The sequence below is a fragment of the Phacochoerus africanus genome, chromosome 13 (assembly GCF_016906955.1).
Source record: "Phacochoerus africanus isolate WHEZ1 chromosome 13, ROS_Pafr_v1, whole genome shotgun sequence".
Classification (NCBI taxonomy): domain Eukaryota; kingdom Metazoa; phylum Chordata; class Mammalia; order Artiodactyla; family Suidae; genus Phacochoerus; species Phacochoerus africanus.
In genome coordinates this window covers 76,830,836-76,854,346 of record NC_062556.1, presented here as the reverse complement: position 1 = coordinate 76,854,346, position 23,511 = coordinate 76,830,836, and the positions used below count along the sequence as shown (strand labels likewise).

General features: G+C 57.7%; 2 protein-coding genes across 7 annotated transcripts in view; one reads left to right on the top strand and one right to left on the bottom strand.

Moving 5' to 3' along the window:
- The window catches only part of CARS2 (cysteinyl-tRNA synthetase 2, mitochondrial), a 33,079-nt gene extending 31,561 nt beyond the window's left edge, over window positions 1-1,518 (top strand). For 2 of the 5 annotated variants that reach the window (XM_047755723.1, XM_047755727.1), the window contains one exon: window positions 109-947. In XM_047755723.1, coding sequence (XP_047611679.1) covers window positions 109-519 — 411 coding nt within the window. In that variant the 3' untranslated portion in view covers window positions 520-947. The other 3 variants (XM_047755724.1, XM_047755726.1, XM_047755728.1) reach the window with 3 other exon arrangements.
- A 1,185-nt stretch (window positions 1,519-2,703) lies between these two features.
- Window positions 2,704-22,940, bottom strand: NAXD (NAD(P)HX dehydratase). 2 transcript variants are annotated; one of them, XM_047755701.1, is made up of 10 exons: window positions 22,845-22,940; window positions 18,164-18,314; window positions 15,307-15,352; window positions 14,498-14,586; window positions 12,145-12,253; window positions 6,737-6,787; window positions 6,552-6,656; window positions 5,342-5,462; window positions 4,470-4,590; window positions 2,704-3,928 (listed from the first exon to the last, which is right to left on the bottom strand). In XM_047755701.1, the coding sequence occupies exons 1-10, from the start codon at window positions 22,888-22,890 to the stop codon at window positions 3,778-3,780; spliced, it is 990 nt and encodes a 329-aa protein (XP_047611657.1). In that variant the 5' UTR covers window positions 22,891-22,940; the 3' UTR covers window positions 2,704-3,777. The 2 variants fall into 2 exon arrangements, with proteins under 2 accessions (XP_047611657.1, XP_047611656.1); XM_047755700.1 differs by having other exon boundaries at window positions 22,718-22,849.
- Between the last annotated feature and the right edge of the window lie 571 nt (window positions 22,941-23,511).

Below are 23,511 nucleotides of genomic sequence, written 5' to 3'. Positions count from 1 at the left end.
CCCTGCGGTCTGTACCCCAGCGACCTGCACCCCAGCGACCCTGCAGGGGCTCGTGCTCCGCCTCGAGGGGGCCCCGCCCCTAAGGAGCCCTCTCGGCGCCCCGTCCAGGAGCCCCGCGGCCCCAGGAGCCCCGCCGTGCTTGGCGCCCTCGTGTCCTTCGTGGAGCAGTTCTTCGAGACGGTGGGGATTTCTCTGGCCGAGCGACAGGTGAGGCCTTGTCTCCTCGGCCCTCGTCGGGCGCTCACTCTGCGCCGTGGCGGCCGCTGCCGCCCTCCGTGTGGGGTCATTGGACGGGCGGGCGGCAGAGGCCAGCGGTCCCTACCGCCAGCTCGGCTCTGCACGGAGCGCGGTCTCGGGCTGCAGCAGAGCCTATTCCTGCGCCGCTGGCCCCGCGTCCCCGCGTCCCCGCGTCCCCACCATGCCCTTCACAGCGGAGGCCTCATCCAGGCCGGCGGTGGGTCCAGCCGCTTGAGTCTGCGGCCCCGCCATCTGGAACATTCCACGGCCTCCCCGCCCTGACCACTCCTTCCCGTCGGTGCGGACGGTGGTTAAACCTGTCACTGTCTTTGGACTCGAGGCTGGCGGGGGGCCTGGGAGCTGGCCTCACCCTCCGCGGACGGTCCCTTTGGCGCATCCCCGCTTCCCGCACCGGACGTCCCGGCCTGTCTGGCACCAGGCCCGGCCCGGCTGTTTCTCCCCGGAGCTGGGGCGCTCTTGGCAGAGAAGGTGCCCGCATGGAGGGTCTGGGCACTTGGCTGCCTCCTGCGGTGGCCGGAAGCCCGGGGTTGCCAGCGCCACCGCCTCCCCCCCGCCCGGGCACCTGGACGGTGCGAGGGGCGTCGCCGCCGGGCGAAGGCGCCTTGGCCGGGGCCTCTGTAGCTCCTGCTCGGTCGGAGGGCGTGGCTGGCCCACCGCCTGAGGTGACCGCCGGGCCGCCCCGCCGTGTGCCCGCAGCGAGCCGCGGGGGCCGGCAGCCCGGCCGCCCTGCACAGCGTGGTGGAGGAGCTGGTCCGCTTCCGGCAGACGGTCCGCCGCTTCGCGCTGGCCGCGGGAGAGGCCGCTGGGGAGGCGCGGCGACGGCAGCTGCTGGAGCGACGGGCCCTGCTGGAGGCCTGCGACGCCCTGCGCAGGGACCTGAGCGCGCACGGCGTCAGGATCAAGGTAAGCGCGGCCCCCGGGGCCGAGGCCAGGGGCCGGGTGCCGGCGGGGCGCGCGCAGACGTGCCTGCGCCTGGACACGGACGGGCCCAGACCCGCGTCCCCGACCCCTGCCCCTGCGGTGGGAGGCAGCCTGCCCTGCCCTCGCGCCCTTCCGCTCACCTGGGCCCCCCTCCGCCCCCCAGGACAGGAGCGACGTGTCCACGTGGGAGCTGCTGGACCCGCGGACGGAAGACCCCAAAGCAGGGCGCTGAGGCCGGGGCTCGCGTGAGGGTCCGTGCTGCCCCCGGTCATGAGGGCGGCTTTACGTTACAGTTGTCCTTGGGGCTGCTTCACCTCAATAAATCCAGCTGATACCCCAGCGTTGGCGTGTGGAGCAAGCTGCTAACTGCATCTCTAGGCAGGGACAGCCACAGACATGGCGGTTTCCAAACCGCATCAGCCCTGGAGTTGCTGTTGTGGCGCAGCAGGAACGAATCTGACTGGGAACCATGGGGTTGGGGGCTCGATCCCTGGCCTCACCCAGTGGGTTAAGGACCTGGTGTGGCTGTGGCTGCGGTGTAGGCTGGTGGCTACAGCTCCGATTAGACCTGTAGCCTGGCACCCTCCATATGCCACACGTGTGGCCCTAAAAAGACACAAAACGCATCAGCCCAGAGCACTGGCTCCAGCCGGGACCTGGGGTCTGACACCATGGGCAGCGGGCCTGAGGCCGTGAGCCCAGCATGTTACCCCTACCGGGGGTCCTGGAAGGTATCAGGTTGGACCCCTTTTTAAACAGCTAGTTCTGGGGGTGCCAGCCTTTGCTGCCTGAGCCAAGGCTGCGGGATCAGGGCTGTGCTCACAAGGTGACCTGGGAGAGGACGCAGGTGTGATGGGACGGCACTGGCTGGCACCCCTGTTCTCTGGTTCCTCACCTGCTGCAGGAGGGGAGCTGCAGCATTCAGAGAACCAGCAGGAGACGGGGTGCCCCTCTTCCCTCAGCTCTCAGTCCCTGGCCACCCTAATGTCCCCCAGCCGAGCTGACACCAACGGATGCCGCAGGCACAGCCTCGGGCAGCAGGAAGCGCCAGCTCAGCCCTGCTGTGGGCCAGCAGCCACCTGACCCTGGAAGGCAGGGGCTGCTCTTTGACAGACAGGGAACCTGTTCAGAAGCTGACCTGCTAGAACCGACCCGCCTGCTGAGCAGCAGAGCAAAGGTGGCAGACGGCAGGCTGGCCAGAGCCCAACCTGAGCACCACACGCACATCTGTGCTGCTGGCCGGCAGGGTCCTCGGCTGGAGCTGCTGAGCACCCGGGATTGTCAGGGACCCAGGGCGCAAGCCTCCGACTGGGGCCCTTCTAGCAAAGGGATTCAGGGCAGACCCGGGAGGTGTGACAGGTTTTATTTCCTGTGGAATTTCACTTACTCATTTTACCAGTTTTGGTGCGTGCTGGTGAAAACCATGCCACCAGGCGGATGGGCTTTTTTCATCTCCGCGGTATCCGAGAGGTGGCCTGAGGACTAAGCTGAGTTCTGGCTATTAAAGGAAAACACACAAAACTCTCCTTTGAAACAAACCTTTAATAGTGACCATGATGCAGGTGTGATTCTCCGAAGGTGAGAACGTCCCTGGCGGTGTTTGCTGGAGAAGTCCCCATACGACGACAGCGAAGCTTTTCTACACACAGAAGTGAACTTACAGCGCTCACAGCTGTTTAAAGAAGGGCGCCTTTGGGGGGAGGCGTCTGACCACAGCGCGGGCACCACGGCCCCGCCTGCAGAAGGCGGCATCAAACGCAGTCAGAGGCTGCGCTGGGACCCGCCCCAACCCGCCCCGCGGAGAAAAGCAACAGCAGAAAGTAACCCAGCCACCAAGAGACCCTCTCCTCCTGCAGACAAGCACGCACGAGCTGACCCAGCAACGGGATGGGGACATTGCTCGGGCCTTGGCCTGTGGGAGCAGAGGGCCCTGGCAGCAGCAGGCATGAGGACAGCATCAGGACCCCATGAGGCCACCTCCACCAGACCCCACACTCGGAGCCTGGGTGCCCGCCCACCATGTGACCTGTCCACAGACACAGAGAGGTGGGAGTGGGAGGCATCCCGGAGCCCCGCCCAGCCCCATGCTTGGGGTCAGGGCCCCCTCACCTCCTCCTGGGATTTCCCAGGTGCCCCCCCAAAGGATTTCTAGGTTCCAGCAGACCACTGATTATCCTGAAATATTTCAATTAACCAAAAAAGCCCATGCTTAATATTTCTGCCCAGGTACTTCCAACCTAATCACTAAAAAAACAGAAATGAGCTAAATGAATGGCACCTCCTTTGGGGACCTCAAGTTAGAAAACACTGCGAATGAGGGTGGATTCCTCTGAGGGGAGCCTCTCCTGCGGGCAGAAGCAGCGCTGCTGACCCTCGGCAGGCCGCCGCCTCCTGCGGTTCCCATCATGCTTTTCTGACACGGCTGAGAAGCCAGGAAAGGTCGGGGTGCGTTGTTTCCCATCTTAACACCCCGCGGGCACGTGCGTCTGAGCCGAAAGTGCCAAGTCCCAGGTGCCGATGTGGCCTCCATCCGCCTGCGCGGCCCAGACGCAGAGCCGGTGGGTTCCCGTCGGTGGGTTCCCGTGGGTGCGGGGCGGCTCAGTCTTCAAAGAGTCGGCTGAAGGCGGGCCCGAGCTCCGCGATCATGTCGGTCGTGGTGGTGGAGCGGCCGTGCTTCTGGAAGGCCTGGCGGCTGCACTGCCGCGTGAGGGCGCACGCGCCCAAGGCAGCCACGAGGAGGGAGCTGGGCCTGCGGGGGAGACGCTGACTGTCCCTCCTGTGGTCACCCTGGCACCCACGCTGGCAACTTGAAGCACGCCGTGCCTCCGGGGCAGGAAGCAGCTTTACTGCAGTTGTGGCAAGGGTTCACCCCGAGGCTGGTGCCCTGACAAGAGGCCTATCAAATCCCCACTGAGTGAGAACACGGTTCCCCAGACCCGGCTGGCCAGGCGCAGTCTCAGGGCATGAAGGACACTGGGGCACAGGGCCCTGGGGAGGTGCAGAGAGGAGGAGCCGAGGCCCAGCTCACCCAGGGCCCGCTGTCTTGGGGACAAAGTGCCACCTTTCAGGACAAGCTGACCCCGGCTTTAAGGCCCTGGGGCGGCACCTGCAGAGGCGTGGTGGCCAGTGACGCCCTGGAGCCATCAGAGGGCCAAGCGAGCGCTCTGGTCTCACCCCCTGCCGGGATCTCTGCCAAGGGATAGGGGCATTCCATCTGGAATGTTCCACACAGCTGCGTAGTGACTGCAAACCCGCTGGAACAGGGCGGGACGACAGAAGATGTGACTCACCCATCTGTCTTGCTGGGGCCGGCGCGGAGGGCCCAGTGCACCAGGACGCCCAGGGAGCCCGACAGGAGGTCCCCCTGCCCCCCACACCTGCGGCTGCTGCCCTCATGGCTGCACTCGAGCACTGCGGAGCGAGGGGGCGCGTTAGGGGGCTGCCCTCTGTCCCCTTGGCCCCCCGCCCCCAGGAGGCCACAGCAGGCAGAGGCCAGGCTGCCCCAGACCCAGCACCGAGGGACCTGTGGGGAAAGGTGGGACGGAGGGCTAGGCTCCAGGGTGCCCACCCCACATTCCGCAAGCCACCCTGTGAGGGCTCGGAGGGCACCATCAGAACCGGGCCGTGACGAGAAGGTGCCACTGCTCGGAAAGCGTCTTGGGGGCTGCTGCTCTGACTGTGCTGGAGTCCGGAGCCCCTCCCAGCCCCCAGAGCAGCGCAGGTGTCAGGGCCCCTCGGCGACGGTGCACCGCGTGCCCATCCAGTGCGAGTGTGAGTGTGGTGTGTGTGTGTGAGTGCACAGAGGTGCCCCAGCACACCCCGTCTGCTGCCCGACTCCCATGCCCCAGAACACTGCCGTGGCGGGAGGTGCCAGGAGCAAGCTTCACACGTGAGCCCTCTTAAGCGCCGCCACCAACCTCCCCCGCTGGGCCACTCCGCCCCCGAGTCCCGCAGTCACACGCCGCACCCAGGGCTCCCGCACCAGCATCAGCTGCTGGTGTCCACGTGCCAGTCATTTTTCCAAGACAGAAGCAGGAGTCACACACTCCCACGTGGCCTGCTGCGGCTGACAGGCTGACCGCATGAGACATCCCGCTTTGGGTGGCACCCGTGTGCCCAGGAGTCCTCCTGGAGCTGGTGCCCGGCCTAGCTGCCCGCTCACCCTGTGCGCCATCGGAGATCACATCCTGCTCGCCCTTCTGGACCACGGTGACGTTCCCCAGGGCCTGGCTGAGTCTCAGCACGGCTCCACGGCGGTCCCTGCCATCCAGGGGGTCTCCCAGCTACGACAGGACCACAGACAGTCGTCACCAGACACGGGCAGAGCCCGTCCGTCCTGCTCCCCGGACGCAGCCATGGAACCAGCCCGGCCCCACCAACGGCTGAGCTCTGGCCCCTGGGCGGAGACAGGCTCTGTGCTCCAGCCCCCCAGGGAGTGCCAACCGGGGGCTCGGGGCAAAGCCACTCCTGCCCCGACTGGTCCGAGCAGTCAGGGCTCAGGCCCACTGCTCGTGAGGTTTCAGAGCTTGGCCCAAATGGCGCTTCTCTGAATGAATGGACTGGGAGACAGAGGGACACTGGGCCTGAACACACAGCTGAACCTCGATACCAGTGTGAACCGTGGGCCCCCCTTACACATGGATTTTTTTTCTTCTGGTCTTTTTAAGGCCGCACCAACGGCACATGGAGGTTCCCAGGCTAAGGGTGGAAACGGAGCCACAGCAACGCAGGATCCGAGCCGTGTCTGTGACCTACACTACAGATCACGGCAACGCCAGATCCTTAACCCACTGAGCGAGGCCAGGGACTGAACCCACGTCCTCACGGATGCCAGTCAGGTTCGCTTCCACTGAGCCATGATGGGAACTCCCAACAGGTGCGTTTCTCCCACAGTAAAAACACCGCACGACACCATCCGAGGTTGGATGAATCCTCGACGCGGCACCAGGGGTGCGAGAGCCGCGCCGATGGAGGAGCCGTGTGGTGCAGGGCCCAGGGTGAATTACACTCAGACTTCCGAGGGTGCGCAGGCTCCGGCACCCCCGCCGCCCACACTGTTCGAGGGCCACCTGTATTTCCTCCTCTCAAACCCCAGGAGACCGATTCCATCCCTACCACGTTTTACAGAGGTGACGACACAGGGCAGGGACGGAGTGACAGTGGCAGGAGGGGCGGGCTCCTGAGAGCCCCCCACCCACCCTCACCGGTCTGACACATGGACTGGAGGACGCCCCGTGACCACATCACCACGCACGTCCACCTGCCTCTTCCGTCTGTCCCTCAGGTGCCTGCAGGCCGAGCCGGGGCAGAAGCACAGGGGCGATTCTCTCTCACACGCCCACCCGCCCGCCCCCGGGCGTCAGCACACTCACCACGGCCTCGGAGAGTCTGCTGAACTCCACATGGTTGGGGGTGAGGACGGCCTTCTGGTAGCCTTGGACGAGGGCCGGCTCCTGTGCGATCAGCCACAGCCCGTCCTGCAGGCGAGGACTCCCGTTACTGCAGGGCCGCGGGGGCGCAGGGGCCGCGGGGGGCGCAGGGAGGCGGCCACACTCACCGCGTCGATGACGACGGGGACGCCCCTGGCCTTCGACGCTTCTAAAATGCCCTGGAAGAGACGAAGCCCCACTGAGCAGCCAGCCCGGCTCCTCTCAGAAAAGCCAAAGGAAAACCCAGCAGCTCCTGAAGGACTTGATCAGGCCTTCAACCAACAGGCAGGAAACAATAAAGGAAAAGCATAAAAGACACAGAAAAGACCGTCCGTGAGGTGAGGCGCAGGCACCCCGAGCACAGGAGCCCACGAGGGCGACCCTGAGTCGGCATCGCCAAATTGCCAGCGGCTCCTGACCCTCGGGGCCAGGAGGTGGGAATTCCGTGACTCCTCGGTTTTGCTCTATTTCTCACAGTGACACTTCCTGTGTTTTAAATAAGTGACCACAGGAGTCCCCCTCGGGGCACAGTGGAAATGAACGTAGTATCCATGAGGACACAGGTTTGATCCCCGGCCCCACTCAGTGGGTTAAGGATCCGGTGCTGCCGTGAGCTGTGGTGTAGGCCAGTGGCTACAGCTCCGATTCCACCCCTGGCCTGGGAACCTTCCTATGCTGCGGGTGTGGCCCTAAGACGACTAAATAACCACAGCAATAAACAATCACTTCTCTCTGAAAGGCTGCACTAGCTTTGGGGAGTTTTGCTTAAAAACCACACAGGGCCCACGGACGCGTCTTTCTTGGGCAACGTCATTGCTCTGCCCGCCCGCTCTGGGTTTGGTGCTATTAGAACCAATCGGCCTTTGCCGGATCCGACTTTCCTAAGTTCTTACAGAAACAGCGGTGCGGAGTGAGTGTCCAAACCTGACGAGCGTGAATACGCGACACACTGACCGACGGGACAGGAGCAGCGCCACACAACGCGTGACTGGGGCCTCCGGGCTTTGCCCACAGGGCCCGGCACATACAACTGCCATGTCCCCCGTCTGCAAGGATGGTGCCAACAGCACAGGCAGGGCCACCAGCCAGACAGCAGTCCACTCCCCTCCCAAGAGGGCTGGACAAAGGAGCAGCGGGGCACCTCCAGCAATGAGCCGGGGGGCGGCTGCAACAAGGAGCATGCCACCCATGAGCCGGGGGCAAGGGGTGACAGCCCCCAGGGCAGACACACCTAGGGGAGACGCCCCTCACCAGCCCCCGGAGAACCGCGCGAGCAGCTCTCCAAAACCCCAAGGTCCACACTGCGTGGAGGGACTCACAGCCTGCGTTCTGCCAGCTCCGTCTAGGCCTGAGCCAGAGGAGTCCGTCTCCACCCGACGTGAGAACTGGAAGCCTCCCTTCTGCGGGGACCCAGCCCTCAACTAAGGCTAAGAAGAGCCCCCAGTTCCCGGACGTGTGTCTCACGCAGTGGTCAGATTCTGTTTTCAGCTTTGGCCGCTTCGAGCCCCCTGGACTCCTTTCCGTGCAGCTCCGGATGCCTGTGGAGGCACAGCCTGTGCGAGGCCCCCACAGTAACGTGCCCGGTAGGTGGCAGCTGCCTGCTTCCCTCTGCAGCTCAGACGCCGTCATTCGGCATCTCCGCCTGAACACACGAGTTTCTATGCATCTCCGCTAAAGAGAAAGCCCCCAAAGAAACACACAGCGATGCTCAAGACGGCCCCAGCAGAGGAAAAAAGCGGTCAACCACCCAAACGAACCAGTTAACGACACTACAGCGCAGGACGACGCAGCTGTTAAAAATAACGAGCAGCTACCTGCACGTTCTGCCGAGAACACAACAGGCTGCCCGAGAGCACCGACCCTACATTCTGGATCCAGAAACGGGCCCTGCGCCGGCCTATGAACCGAAACTCCGTGTTGCTAAGGCAGCAGTGATCCCAGGGTCCGAGGTGACCCCGACCAGAACCCCAGCTGCCTGCTCTGCACCTGACATGCTGAGCCTAAAGCTCACGGAAGCACATGGGACCCAGAAGAGCCAAGACAATGCTGGAAAGAACAAGGCCGGAGGACCCAGGCTGTGTGAGGTCGGCATTCACTGCACACAGCTACAGCGTCAGGACCCCGTGGGTGACGGGCACAGGGACAGCCATTCAGACCTAGAGGCGAGAAGGCAGAGCCCAGAAACAAACCCTCCATGGAGGCAACTCGTTTTCAACACGGATGCCAGACAACCCACTGTGATGGCACAACTGGACGTCCACGTGCAAAAGCAGAAGACTGGACCCTTCCTCGTATCATACGCGTCAACTCAGGACAGACCACAGACTGAAGCCCGCAAGAGAAATCACAGGAACGGAGCTGCCACTGAGGCTCAGCGGGTTAAGGCCCCGATGCAGTGTCCATGAGGACACAGGTTCCGTCCCTGGCCTCACTCAGGGGGTTAAGGATCCGGGGTTGGCCCAAGCTGAGGTGGAAGTCACAGATGCAGCTCAGATCTGGTGTTGCCATGGCTGCGGCCAGGCCGGCAGCTGCAGCTCCAGTTTGACTGTATGCCACAGGTGCAGCTCTGAAGAGAAGAAAAAGGAAATATAGAAACACAGCAGTACATCTTGGGTCAGGCCCCACCTTCTCAGATAAGGCACCAAGAGCACGAGCAATAAGGGAGTACCCAGTGTGTCTCAGAAGTAACGAACCCGACGAGCGTCCATGAGGATACGGGTTCGATCCCTGGCCTCATTCAGTGGGTTAAGGATCTGGCGTCGCCGTGAGCTGTGGTGTAGGTCACAAATGAGGCGGCCTGGATCTGGCGTTGCTGTGGCTGTGACACAGGCCAGCAGTTGCAGCTCCCATTCAGCCCCTAGCCTGCCTCCACATGCTGCACATGCAGCCCTAAAAAAGGCAAAAAAAAATTTTTTTAAATAAAAGAAAAAGACAAATTTTAAACAGGAAAAAAACATGAATAGATACTTCTCTAAAGATCCACAAGTGGCCAAAAGCACACCATTAGTGTGAGGGAAACGTAAACCCCTCCACTCCAGAGTGAGCAGGACAAGCGCCGGACGGCGTGTGCAGAACCGAGGCCGAGGGGGCGGCCGCTGCAGGTGGAAGGGGACCACTGCACAGACAGCCTGGCAGCTCCTCCGAAGGCGACACCAGCTGTTCTGTGACCAGCCCTCCCGCAGGCGTCTCCCCATGGAAATCAAAGTCCACGGAGACCGCGTGAGCGGGGGTTCAGAGCAGCCCTCTGCGCGAGAGCAGCACGTGTGAACGGCCCAGACGCCACCAGGCAGCGAGGGGACCTCGCCACTCGATGGAATGAAGAGCAATGACACGACGTGAAGCGCCGATGCCCAGAGCAGGGACGAGCCCTGAAAGACTGGGTGAACAGAACGCCACCCCCTGTGCGATCCTACTTCCACGAAAGGTCCAGAACCCACAAACCCACTGAGACAGAAAACAGACCCAGGGCCGGCGGGGGCGGGGGCTGAGAAGGACAGGGAGCAACTGCTGGCGGGTGGGGTTTCTTCTGGGTGATGAAAATGCTCTAAAGTTGTGGTGATGGCTGCAAACTCCACAAATACACCAGCGCCCCTGAACTGCACAGAGTGAACTGCATGGTGTGAAAAGTCTCAATAAAACTGTCAAAGAAGAAAAGCAATAGTTTACTTGCTTCGTGACCACCTCACGGATGCGAGTTAATTTCTCCAGGATTCAGTTTCCTCCTGGAAAAACAAGAAAGAGAAGTCCCTCTGGTCGGGCTGTTGAACAGATCAGATCAGACCAGACCGCGAATTCCCTCCGAAAACCTCTGCTGAGTGCCCGCTCCGTGCAGCAAGTGGGAGCGGAGAAACACCAGCACGGTGCCAACGGACTGGGACCCAGGACACGCTCCGAAATGCCGGGGGTTCTCTCGAGACCACGAGGGCTCCTTTACATGCCCAAGGAGGGTTCACAACACGCGTGGGGACGTGCGCCCAGCGGTCTGGGCCCCGAAGGGCGGTGGACACACGCTCACCTGCATGCTGCACGGTGTTGTTTTTAAAAAGATAACCATGAAATTGTTTATTATGAACTTACAAGTCAAAGAAAAACACCTGAAGCACAGAACTCTAGCTCTTTTCACCTTAAATTCACGCGAATCTCTTCTGCTTTGTAGGGCCGCATCTGTGGCACATCCTGGTTCCCAGGCTAGGGGTCCAATCTGAGCTGCAGATGCCAACCTACGCCACAGCCACAGCCAGGCAGGGTCCGAGTCACGTCTGTAACCCACAGCAGAGCTCACAGCAATGCCGGATCCCAACCCACGGAGCGAGGCCAGGGACTCAACACACATCCTCGTGGACACTAGTCGGGTGGGTAACTAGCGGGATGTGCCTGAGATGTGTCCCGGGAGAGTGACACGGGCAGTGTCGGAGGACGCTGGGCAGCAGGAACACGCAGAACGTGGGGTGGCGTTCCATCCAAGCTTTTGGTGTCCCTGCTCCCGGGGGGTGTTTTACTCCAGTTCAGCTCTTTGAGAACAACCATCGTTATCATTTTTTTCTTTTTAACGGCTGCACTTGCGGCACCTGGAAGATCCCAGGCCAGGGACTGCATCTGAGCTGCGGCCATGCCGGATCCTTAACCTACTGCCCCACAGCAGGAACTCCCGGTTGCAGCATCTTCTATCAGGGCAGGTATAAAACGGAGCTTCCGTGCTAAAGAACAGCCTAAGTGAGCAGTGAAAAGCCAACGCACACATGTGCGGGGGTGAACTAGGGCCCCTGCCCACCTCCGCATCGCCTAGCGCCCAGCTGCTCTGCTTCCAGCTGACAAGGACAGAGGGGACAGAAGAGAGTGCAAAGGCAGCAAAACATCGGGCCTGTGGGGCCAAGGCCCAGGGTTTTCTAGACCCAAGGAGGACTCGAGGTCAGAGAAGCACCAGGTTAAGACATCAACTCGACAGGGGCTCTCAAGAGGCCGCAGCTGAGGACACAAAGCTCGAGCCACCGAAATACCTTTTGCGCTTCTATCTAAATGCAAGAGAGACACCGTTCCAGTAACTCCCAGAAGTGTCCTCTCCCCGAGTCATCTGTGACAGCGACCCGCTGTCCCATGCAAAGCACGACACACGCTTGGCTCTCAGAGACCCCCTGGGGCAGGGAGGCCTGCCAGTCGAGCAAGCTGCCAGGTGCCCAGCACAAAAGGGTCTCGCTAGGAGGTGAATGTGAGCCTGGCCCCTGCTAACATTGCTCAGCCAGATGCTGGGGCCCCATCTCGTCAGGTCCCACGGTGACTTCCTCTGGCCACTGCACAGAAGAGCCAGCACCCCGGAGGAAAGACGTTCACCCGGCGTGGCCCAGTTCTTAAGTGCATCACTACCTTCTCGCCTCATTCCTCCTCCATGCCCCACGCCAAGCTCCAGCCACCTCAGCATCCCTAGGCAGAGGCACAAGAGCAGACCACAGAACATGCGAGAAAAATGCTTCTGCTGGGACGTCCCCATGTCCACGAGCCCAGTCTGTGGGAAGAGGCAGTGCACACGCCTATGTGGTACCTTGACGTTTTCCAGGAGGACATGGTCTCTGCCTAAGCCAGGCCCCACGACCAGGGCGTGCAGGCGGGGCAGCCACTCTCCCACGGCACGGACGGCATCGGGGCTGTCACTGACGAAGGAAAGCAAGGGTCAGCCGGTTACTCAGTCTGTTGCGTTTACCTGTTCACTTTATTAAAGCACACAGACGGTTCCCGATCCCCCCACCCCCGTCCCGTCCTTGTTCCAGGACCCACCACAGACCTGTCTAGTTGTCAACATCCAGCTGCCCTCGAGAGCGTTCTGCTCAGTGAGGTAAGTCAGAGTTCGACACACAGCACGGGATCCCTCTCACGTGCGGAATCTTTAAAACCAACAAAACTAACCACCCCCAAACACAAAACCGAGCTCACGGATACAGAGAGGGGGTTGGCAGATGCCAGTGGGGCGCAGAGGAGATGGGTGAAGGAGTCTAAATTTGTAATTTTTTATAAAAGTAACAGAACACCAACTCAGGCTACAATGTGGACAGACTTCGAAGACACGATGCCCAGTGAAAGATCCAAGAGACCTCGCGCCGTCCGATTCCGTCCACGTGACATGTTCCAAAAGGCAACGCTGCAGGAACAAAGCCAACTAGACGCTGCCTGGGGCTGGGGTGCCAGTGGGAGAGTGTCTGTCTTTGGGTGGCCGAGTGTTCTAACACGGGACGTGGTCAAGGCAACTACCTGGTAAAGGCAGCAGAAGTCACTGCACAAATAACCGCTCCGTGACGCCGCTGGTGACACACACACACGGACCAGCAGGCGGCGCAATGGCGACGGACATCCCTGTTCAGGGAGTGGCCGGGGACCCGAGGTGGCTGAAGGTACAGGGGCCGCCGGCCGTCTGAGGGGACCTGGGGGCCTTAGGACTGAGGGCGACGGTTCAGGAGGACAGGGAGGATGCGCAGCCCACCTCCAGACCCAGTGGCTAAAGGGACAAAGGACAGCCATCTCCGGGTAGGAGGCTGCAGGGAAAGCCACCCGCTCTGGGGACACCGACAGGGAGGAGCAGGCACATGGCGATACGCCAGAGCCATAACCCACTGAGCGAGGCCAGGGACCGAACCTGCAACCTCATGGTTCCTAGCCAGATTTGCTAACCACTGGGCCATGACAGGAACTCCCAAATGAGCCTCTTAAAACAGAATGCTCGGAACTGCCACCGCGGCTCAGCTGAAACAAATCTGACCAGTATCCATGAGAACACAGGTTCGATCCCAGGCCTTAGTGGGTTAAAGATCCGGCGCTGCCGTGAGCTGTGGTGTAGGTCGCAGCTTGGATCCCGCGTTGCTGCGGCTCTGGTGCAGGACAACGGCTGTAGCTCTGATTGGACCCCTAGCCTGGGAACTAAGAAAAAATGTAAACGCTCAAAGGCTGTGTCAGAACAAGTGGGCTGTGAGATACAAGGAGACGCCGAGGGCCATGAGGCCACCCAGGGTGAGGGCCCAGTGACTTGTCATCAGCCAGGTGGGGGTGCTGGGGGGTGCCCAGAGGTGGGTTTGGGGAGTGTTTTCAGCAGTCTGATAGGCATGCAGACAGACGTGGCTGGTGGGCATCAGACGGGAGGGGGGTGGTCAGATTAGCCTGTCTGGCGTCATCGGCGTGAGGTTCCCAGGCTAGGGGTCGAATCGGAGCTACAGCTGCTGGCCTCCGCTGCAGCCACGGCAACACCAGATCTGAGCCGCATCTGTGACCTACACCACAGCTTCCGGCAACGCTGGCTCCTTAACCCCCTGAGCGAGCAGGGATCGAACCCGCAACATCATGGTTTCTAGTTGGATTCATTTCTGCTGTGCCACAACAGCAACGCCACACACGTGGCTTTTAAACTGAATCAAAATTAAGCCCTCAGTTCCCACACCCTGCTGGGCACATTTCAGGAGCTCGGCGGCCAGGGTCCTGCACATCTCCCAGGAGCTTCACCACAGGAAACCCCAGGGCACAGAGCTGCCTGCAGAGGAAGCTGCCCGGAGAGCAGGGGCCGGTGGCTGCCCCTTAGGTGCTGTCCCCATGGATCCCAGGACTGGGTCTGGCACCTAAGCTTGCTGAGCAAGCAACTGGTCGTTACTGCCCACAGCCACCCGGCGTGGCTCGGCCGAGGGCAGGCCCCCAACCCCTCCTGGATAGGGGACCCTCTGGGATTGCAGCCTGGGCCCAGACCTCGGCCACACTGTCACACGGCGGACAGTCTGCTTCCTTCTGCCCCCAGGCAAGGGCTCATCACAGTCTCGCTTCTGCCGAGGGGACCCACCCACCAAGTCCCCGAACCGCAGCCACTTTCCAGCGACCCAGGAGAGTGGCAGCAGGCCCCGCCCCCAGGCAGCCCCACTCACAGAACCGGGTGGACAATCAGCTCCGGGCTGTAGGACTTGATCACGGGCGCGGCCTCCTGGGTGCAGAACACGTGGGACAAATCCGCGCCCTGAGGAACAGAGGACATGACTCAACGCGGGACTTGCTCACAGACACCCAGAGAAGGCGAGGCTCTGGCTTGAGCATCCAAGGTACCATGAAAGAAAAGAGCCCCCAGCTGCACTTTTCCTGCAGCTGGGGAGGCCAGCAGCAGAGCCAGCGAAAGACCTGGAAGGAAAGGTGGGCTTGCCCCCCAAGGCACCATCATGAGGTCCAAAGGGAGCAGCGCAGCCCGGGGCACAGCCCACCTCCCCGTCCCTGTGTCCCTGGGCCTTCAGGACTTAATCAGGCAACTGCCAAGGCTAAAAGACGCCGACTGCTTCGCAAGGACTGAAAACGCAGCAGGGGTCACAGCGGTGAAGTGCAATTCTTTCTTCTTTTTAGGGCCGCACCTGTGGCATATGGAAGTTCTCAGACTAGGGGTCGAATCGGAGCTACAGCTACCAACCTATGCCACAGTGGCCTGGCATTGTCACTGCTATGGCGTGGATTTGATCCCTGGCATGGGAACTTCTACACGTCTCCGTCTTGGACAAAAAAAATAAAGAAAACAAGTCCCACTCCAAGTTCCTTTGTGGTGGTGCAAGAGGTCAGGGTAGATTTAAAGGCATGACCACCCAAAGATATTATTTACATTTCTATCCAAAACATCTGCTTCAGTCCTATTTAAGTAACCCAACTATTTCCTAGAAAAATCTTAAAAAAAAAAAAAAGCTCTAAGTAAACTTACCACCTTGAGCGCCGAGATTGCTGCAAAATAGGGGGCTCCAGTGTACCTGAAAAGAATATATTCACAGTCAAAAACTTTGCAGCGTGAGGCGAACACACCAGGCTCATCAATAAATCACCCACCACACGGCGCCCGCACAGGGCCCGCCCTCGGGCCGCTCAGGAACTGGTCCAGGGGACACAGATCAACCCAGAGAAGCCGAGCTTTCCCAGAGGCCTCCGCACCACGTCAGAGAGGCAGGTCCTGGCTCCAGGCCCAAGGCCGCTCTGCAGTGCATTATGTCCAAACTGAAGGCTTGACGGATGGCTTAAGGGGGTCACACAGAGGTCAAACTGTACATTTATAACATATGCATATTTACTGTACATCAACTGGGCCTCAATAAAACTGTTAAAAAGGAAGTTCCCATCGTGGCTCAGCGGTGACAAGCCCGACTAGTATCCATGAAGATGTGGGTTTGATCCCTGGCCTTGCTCTGCGGGATAAGGATCCAGCATTGCCATGGGCTGCAATGTACATCGCAGACGTAGCTTGGACCCCGCGTCGCTGTGGCTGTGGCGTAGGCCGGCAGCTACAGCTCTGATTCAACCCCTAGCCTGGGAACTTCCATATGCCGCGGGTGTGGGCCTAAAAAAGAAAAACAAACAAAAAAACCGCTGCTGAACACCCCCCCCCCCAAAAAAAAATCCTGTTAAAAAATTAATCTCCTAGTATAAAATAGTTCAGCAAGATTTCTATCAACTAAACCAAAGCCAAACCAAACCAGGAGTCCTACTGTGGCCCAACGGGATCAGCGGTGTCTGGGGAGTGCCGTGACAGAGGTTTGACCCCCAGGCCGGCACACTGGGTTAAGGACCTGGCATTGCTGCAGCTGTGGATTAGGCTGCAATTGTGGCTCAGATCTTATTCCTGGCCCAGGAACTCCACATGCTGCAGGGCAGCCAAATAAGAAGAAAACAAAATTTTTCTACAGCAGGAAAAATCGATTAGAAAACATGACATCATCATGGAGCGCCCATCATGACTCAGCAGTAACCAACCCGACTAGTATCCATGAGGACACGGGCTGGAACCCTGGCCTTGCTCAGTGGGTCGAGAATCTGGTGTGAGTTGTGTGTAGGTCGCAGATGCGGCTCAGATCTGGTATTGCTCTGTCTGTGGTGTAGGCCAGCAGCTCAGCAGCTCCGATTTGCCACCTAGACTGGGAACCTCCATATGCTGCAGGTGCGGCCCTAAAAACAAATATGACACCATCTAAAATATCAGCAAAACCCATAAAATACCTAGGAATCAACCTCATAAAACACATGAGGGTAACACTTCTGGGGAAAACGTTAACGCCTCTGAGAGATGTACACTTGATGACTTGATATTACAAAGATGACACCTCTCTCTGGACAACAGACACAGAAAGCACTTATTTATCAGAAATGCACACGGATGCGTCTAAGAGGAAAACGCAACACCATCCGAGCAAGGCTGGGGATCTGCTAGTGAGGAGGGCGGGTGGGCTGTGAGCCAGGGGAAAAGCAAAAACACAAGCTGGAGGTTTCAGAAGACCGTGGGTTTACCCGAGGCATCTGCAGAGAGACAGGGCGCTGGAAGCAATCACGGACCACAGCCCCTGGACAGGCTGCGCCCCAAGAAGAGGGACCCGCCCCCACGGGCAACAGTGAGCAGGGCCCTCAGCCGGCTGGGGCGTGGGGACAAACGAGAAGAGACTTGCATACCTCCTTCTGCGTCCCCCCGACTGCTCGGCAACGCCTGTGACCAGGCTGTAAAGTCACTGCAAGCACAGCAAGAAAACCCGCGACCTTGCCATCAGAAGAGAGACTGTAAGTCCCATGTCGACTCCAGGGGTGAAGCGTTTCACGAACCCCAACTGGCAAACCTGCTCAGCGCACGCCACACGTGTGACCTCCTCTCCAAAGCAGAGCCACCCACTCACCAGAAATGGCAAAGGCCAGAGCAGGGGACACACGCTCACCCCAAAACACGACTATCAAAAGACACACACATCCCTCGTTTAGGAAAGGCAGTCATAGTCATACTGGGCAGATACACTCCAGCCACTCATTGGTTACAATAAACACACATGCTGCTTAACTACACGCTCGACTGTGGAAAATACAAGGGTAGGCAAAAAGCACAGAAACGAAAGAGAAAAGCAGCAGACACTGAAAGGTAACGCCAAGTCAAAGGCAGTAGTGTCGTTTATAAGCAAGGACAAACTACAAATCTTGTGTATCAAACTAGCAGCAAAATACATAAAACAAAAAACAGGGTAGCAGGGCCACAAACCTAGGAATATCCCCAAATGACAAAGTAAACCAGGCAGGTGCTCAGGATCTTATGTTGATCTTACAACAGTAACACAAGCTTCGGAGTTCCTGCCTTGGCTCAGCGGCAGCAAACCCAACTAGCATGGACCTGGGTTCGATCCCTGGCCCCGCTCAGTGGGTTTTGGCTGCAGCGTTGCCGTGAGCTGTGTAGGTCGCAGACCTGGACTGGCCCCCACGTTGCTGTGGCTGTGGCGAGGCCAACAGCGGCAGCTCTGATTTGACCCCTAGCCTGAGACCTTCCATTTGCCTCAGGTGTCGCCCTTAAAAAAAAGAAAAAAAGGAATACACAGGCTTCCAGCAGCTAGCGCTGTCAAGAGAGCAGAGAACGAGAGTAGCCTCATCCTCAGAACACAGGCACTGGCACACGCCAGGAACCAGCTCAATCAGAAGTTCGCCACTGAAAAGGGCTGAGTGTCATAACCTCAGGGTCCAACCAGACAGACAGACAGACGGATGACAGGCAGGTAAAGAGCCGGGTAATGGAGACTGACAGTCCAGACACAAACGTCACTTACTCTCGGCAGCCTCCGACCACGCCTATCCTCCCGTCTTGCCCTTTGTGCTTCTGGGTGGTTAGAGGAGGGATGATGTTTCTCACCAACTGTAAAGTATTTTCCATATCCTTTACTGAGTGTGCTTTATGCAGCGAAAATGCTCTTTTTAAAACTGAAAAACAGGAAAATGATAATCGGAAAATTAAAAATCTATCAGCATATATAAAAAAGATTTAAAATGCCCCATTAACCAAAATACTTCCCAAAGCTGACTTAATATGAATGCCATAGATTTTTACCCAATGGTTTCATTATTTCATTTCTGTAAGCAAATGACATTCAGAAATAACGCGAATACATGTTGCATGTACAAGATTTTCTTTGAGGGAGTTCCCGTCGTGGCACAGTGGAAACGAATCTGACTAGGAACCATGAGGTTGTGGGTTCAATCCCTGGACTCGCTCAGTGGGTTAAGGATCCGGAATTACCGTGAGCTATGGCATAAGTTGCAGACATGGCTCGGATCTGGCGGTGCTGTGGCTCTGGTGATGGCCAGTGGCTACAGCTCTGATTCGACCCCTAGCTTGGGAACCTCCATATGCCGTGGGAGTGGCCCTAGAAAAGGCAAAAAGACCAAAAAAAAATATTTATTTTGAGATGTAGCAGGTATCTTGGAAGCCTACTTACTGTTCAGAAAGATTTTTGCTTTCGTTTCAATGGCCGCACCAGTATATGGAAGGTCCCAGGCCAGGGACTGGCTCTGAGCCACAGTGCGACCTATGACCTATGCTGCAGCTGCAGCAATGCCAGATCCTTTAACGCACTGCTGAGCCAGGGGGAGGATTGAGCCTTCGCCTTCGTGACCACCCAAGTCACTGCAGGCAGGTTCTGAACCCACTGCACCACAGCGGGAACTCTGAAAGTCTTTTTAGCCGCACTGCTGCTTAGTGCACTGGACTGTCTATTCAAGTCAGACAGGTTCATGCTGTTCCCAATTTCGTTTGCTAGTCATGGTTCCAACACTCAATTAGACGCTAATCAACCTGGAAACGGCACTCTAAAGAACACATCTCGAAGTTCCCATCGTGTCAGCGGAAATGAACCTGACTGGCATCCAAGAGGACACGGGAACCATGAGGTTGCAGGTTTGATCCCTGGCCTTGCTCAGTGTGTTAAGGATCCAGTGTTGCCATGAGCTGTGGGGTAGGTCACAGACCCAGCTTGGATCTGGTGTGGCTGTGGTGTAGGCAGGTGGCTACAGCTCCACTTCGACCCCTAGCCCGGGAACCTTCATATATCAAGGGTGCACCCCCCCCCCAAAAAAAAAACCAGTTCTTACACTGGTTCAAAAGAGTTTGATCACTGTGTCTATAAAAAGCTAATTTTATTTTGTTTTTTTAAAACAGCTAATTTTAATTGGCCTGTCTTGAAAAATTTTTTTTTTTTTTTTGCTTTTTAGGGCCGTACCTGCAGCATATGGAAGTTCCCAGGCTACGGGTCGAATCAGAGCTGCAGCTGCCGGCCTACACCACGGCAACACAGGATCTGAGCCTCATCTATGACCTACACCACAGCTCAGGGCAATGCTGGTTCCTTAACCCGTTGAGTGAGGCCAGGGATCAAACCTGTGTCCTCATGAATACTAGTCGGGTTTGTTATTGCTGAGTCACAATGGGAACTCCTGGAAAACTTCCTGTGTTGTATGTTCTGCCATATTATTTAAAAGAACTCAGCTGTGAGAGAAATGCTATGTTCTGCAGACCCCAATGGATGAGGAGATAATAAACTGTGTATTTTCTCCAGAATTAAAGGATCTTTGCCAATATGAACAATATTGTCACCAAAAAAAGGCACCCAACATTTTTATCCTTCCGGTTACCCTAGCCTCTGGGAAAAACTAGGTGTGAGTCACGAGTTCAAGGGGAGACCAGAGGCTGCCTCGGCCCATGTGGTGAAACAGCTTTATCACCGTAACACTCCCACAGTTCTACTTTTCACCCAACAGAATTACTCATGTGGTTTCCTTAACGAGTAGATGAAAAATGCCTCCTTAGCTGACAGATGAGAGGCTTAGACCCCAAGATGTAAAAGAGTATTAACCACCACCCATCCAAGTACCACTCCCCTTTCTTCCAAATCAGAACAGGATGAAAACTCGGAACAGAACTACTGTAACCCTTTGGCCACAAAAAGGCACAAGACTGGCTCAATGATCGGTCCAGCCGCTGACTGCTCTGCTCCAGCCCACGGTCCAACCTGACGGCCAGGCCGCCTGGGCACATCTGAGCTAAAAAAGCAACCAGCTCTCAACTCAACCTCCGCAGGCCCACCTGCACCCCAACCAAATTCCCTGCCGCACCCTGTCTCTTCCTGGAAGAGCTGCGGGACAGGAAGCCGAGCTCTTACAGTCAGACTGACGGTGGGCCCTGCTGCCCACTGACGAGCTGTGTGTGTGGGCATGAAGGTGCTTACCGTGAATCTGTTTCTAACTTGAACATACCCAGTAGAACAAGACTGGTCAATACAAGAATACCAGGAAATGGTCACTCCTTCAAATGCCCCGGAACAATAAACACAGTTGCTTTCCAAAGTCTAGAAACTGCAGAGACAAAATCTAAACGTACCAGTCGCTCAAGGATCCTTCTGGGTCCCTACAATGTCTTGGGTTTATTAGGTACCATCGTGTTAATCTAAGCACCATCACACACAAGCATCCCTAAGACGACCCCCCTCTACCTGCGCCTCCTTAGGAACCTGTGACTGGGTTAAGGGCTGGACTCTCACCCTTAACCACTTCGAACAGAGTTTGGCACAGAATAAGCTGGTCTCAAAGGAAATGAATCTGACTGAGGACATGGGCTCAATCCCTAGCCTTGCTCAATGGGTTAAGGATCCAGTGCTGCAGTAAACTGTGGTGTAGGTTGCAGATGCAGCTCAGATCTGCTGTGGCTGTGGTGCAGGCTGGCAGCTGCAGCTGATTAGACCCCTAGCCTGGGAAGCTCCCAGGGGGTGCGGCCCTAAAAAGACACGCACACACAAAAAAGAAAAAGCCACTCAGGGAATGTCTGATAAATTAGCGGCTTCCTGGTTCACTCTCTTCATGGGCAGCCAGTTTAGCCTTTTACAGGCAGGAAACCAAGGCCCAGAGAGACAGACTGGTGAAGATGCCATGATTAGGGATGAATAAGCCAGGGCAGGAGACAACAATTCACCAAAACGCTGCCATTTTCAGGCAAAAATATATATTTTTTTAAAATTTTTTTTTTAAATCAAATATACCACCCACTAAAAGACAAGTGAAATCCTTCTCATATGCCTTCTGAAACCAATTTGGAATGTGGGGGAAAAAAACACTGTTGAGAAGCACAGCATTTTAAGCTTTAATTGGAATTGTACGAATGCAAGGTGCAATCCACACTGCTTAGCCTGCATCCGGCCGGTAACATTCACCTGAGAACCCTTAGCGAAAGGGCCAAAGGAAGGCCAATTAAAAATTTTCCCTACACTCCACAGAGAACCAAGTTTCAGCTGGCTAACTGACACCATCTGGGCTTAACCACAGAAACAAATAAAAAGTGTAAACACCAAAGTTCTGAAGGATAAAAAGGCCCTGACAAGAGGCAACTTAAAATTTGTCCCATTAGGTAATCTGTCTTCACACAATTCTGAATCTGGAAGAACAGGGCAAACCTGTCTGTTTTTTGTTTGTTTTCAACAAGTGTGGCTGAGGGGCGTTAAACAGATTGCGTCACCGTGGGCTGTTTTCTAGAACCTCTCACACCTTTCGGTGATAACAAGGTTTCTGTGCCAAAGGTGCTTTCAATTCCTGGGAACGGTAACTCCTTCGGAACAGGTTACAGCAATCTTTAAATTAACTGAGATGCCCTAAAGCTGGGACAGGAAAGTCCGTAATCTGGAGTTAGACGTGTTTTCCGGTCCAAGTTCAGCAAGCCAGTCTGGTAATGAAAGCTCCAGCGGACTCACAGAGACATCTTGCTAAATAATCACACGACGTGAATGTAAGGCAAACAGCCACCAATAAAATATCTCCAAGCTGGTGCGACTGTGCTCAGTGCGGAAGCAGAGGGACCCCTCAATGCTCCTCAAACCCCCTGAAACTAACGACAGTGCCAAAGGACAAACTCCCAAAGCCCCAACAGTTACTCGCTGCCTCGCCTCTGAGAAGGACCGCAGCGAAAGTGCATTTTACCATCTAGCTACCTTCTGGCTGGGACCCTGGCTCGGCGCCTGCCTGCGTTACCCGGAGGGAAAGCAGCAGCCTCTCCCTTCCGCGGTGAGCAGCGAGCTAACACAGCGCGCTGGCTACTTAGCGGCCTGAGAGGTCCGAGGTCTCACATCACAGGGCGAGGGAGAGGAAAACCACCCTCCCGGCTCCACGTCGGGCGCGCTCGTCCCGTTTACGCCTCAATTCTTCCCCCACCGTCCGCCCTACTCAGCAGCCAAGGCCGAGACGGGGGCCTCGGGGTCCCTCGGTCAGCCCTGCACCTGCGGCTCCCGCGACCGCGGCCCCAGCGCGGCGCCTCCCGCCCGGACCAGCGGCCCACCGCCGAGTACCTGCGTCCAGCGGCGGCCCGTAGAGCACGAGCGCGGCGGAGAGTACCGCGACCACGGCGGCGCCGGCGACCGCAGCCCCGGCCCCCGCCCGGGTGGCCATGCCCCGGAAGGCCCGAGTCGCGCTTACCTCGCCGGCAGCCGCGGACCGCCGCGCAGCCAGCCCCCACAGCCATCGGCGGACTTCCGGTCTCCCGGCAGCCCCCGCGCCCCACGGGCCCCCACAGCCGTGGGCGGCTTCCGGTCTCCCGGCCACCCCCGCGCCGCCGCCGGAAATGGGCTCCCAACTCGCCCCACCCCGTCCGGGCCTCTTCCGGTCCTGGACACGCCCCCGCGATTGTTTCCATTGGTTTGGGTCTGAACCCCGCAGCCGTCGTCTCCGTGCAAATCCACTCCTGACCGTTCTCTGTGGAGTGATTCCTATCCCGCCTCTCCCGCTCTCCTCCACTCCGCACCCTTTTTTCCCCGTTTCTTGGGATGGTATAAAATCATTTCTTTATTCTTGGCTGTCTTTTTCTTTTTGTTTTAAAATTATGTAGTTGATTTGCAATGTGCGGATTTCTGCTGAACAGCCAAGTGGATTAGTCATATATATACACTCTTTTTAAATATCTTCCATCATGGTCTATCCCAGAAGACTGGATGTAGTTCCTTGTACTATGCAGTAGGACCCTGTTTATCCATTTTAAAGGTAATAGGTTGGGGGAGTTCCTGTCGTGGCTCAGCGGAAATGAACCCCACTAGTGTCCATGAGGACACAGGTTCGATCCCTGGCCTCGCCCAGTGGGTTAAGGATC

Excerpts from the sequence above, each read along its gene's own strand:
- NAXD (XM_047755700.1), bottom strand. The coding sequence starts at position 22,817 with ATGGCCACCCGGGCGGGGGCCGGGGCTGCGGTCGCCGGCGCCGCCGTG. Across the intron at positions 18,315-22,717 it reads CGGGCCGCCGCTGGACGCAG|TTTTAAAAAGAGCATTTTCG; the intron begins GTACTCGGCGGT and ends CCTGTTTTTCAG. Across the intron at positions 6,657-6,736 it reads TCCCCGTCGTCATCGACGCG|GACGGGCTGTGGCTGATCGC; the intron begins GTGAGTGTGGCC and ends CCTCGCCTGCAG.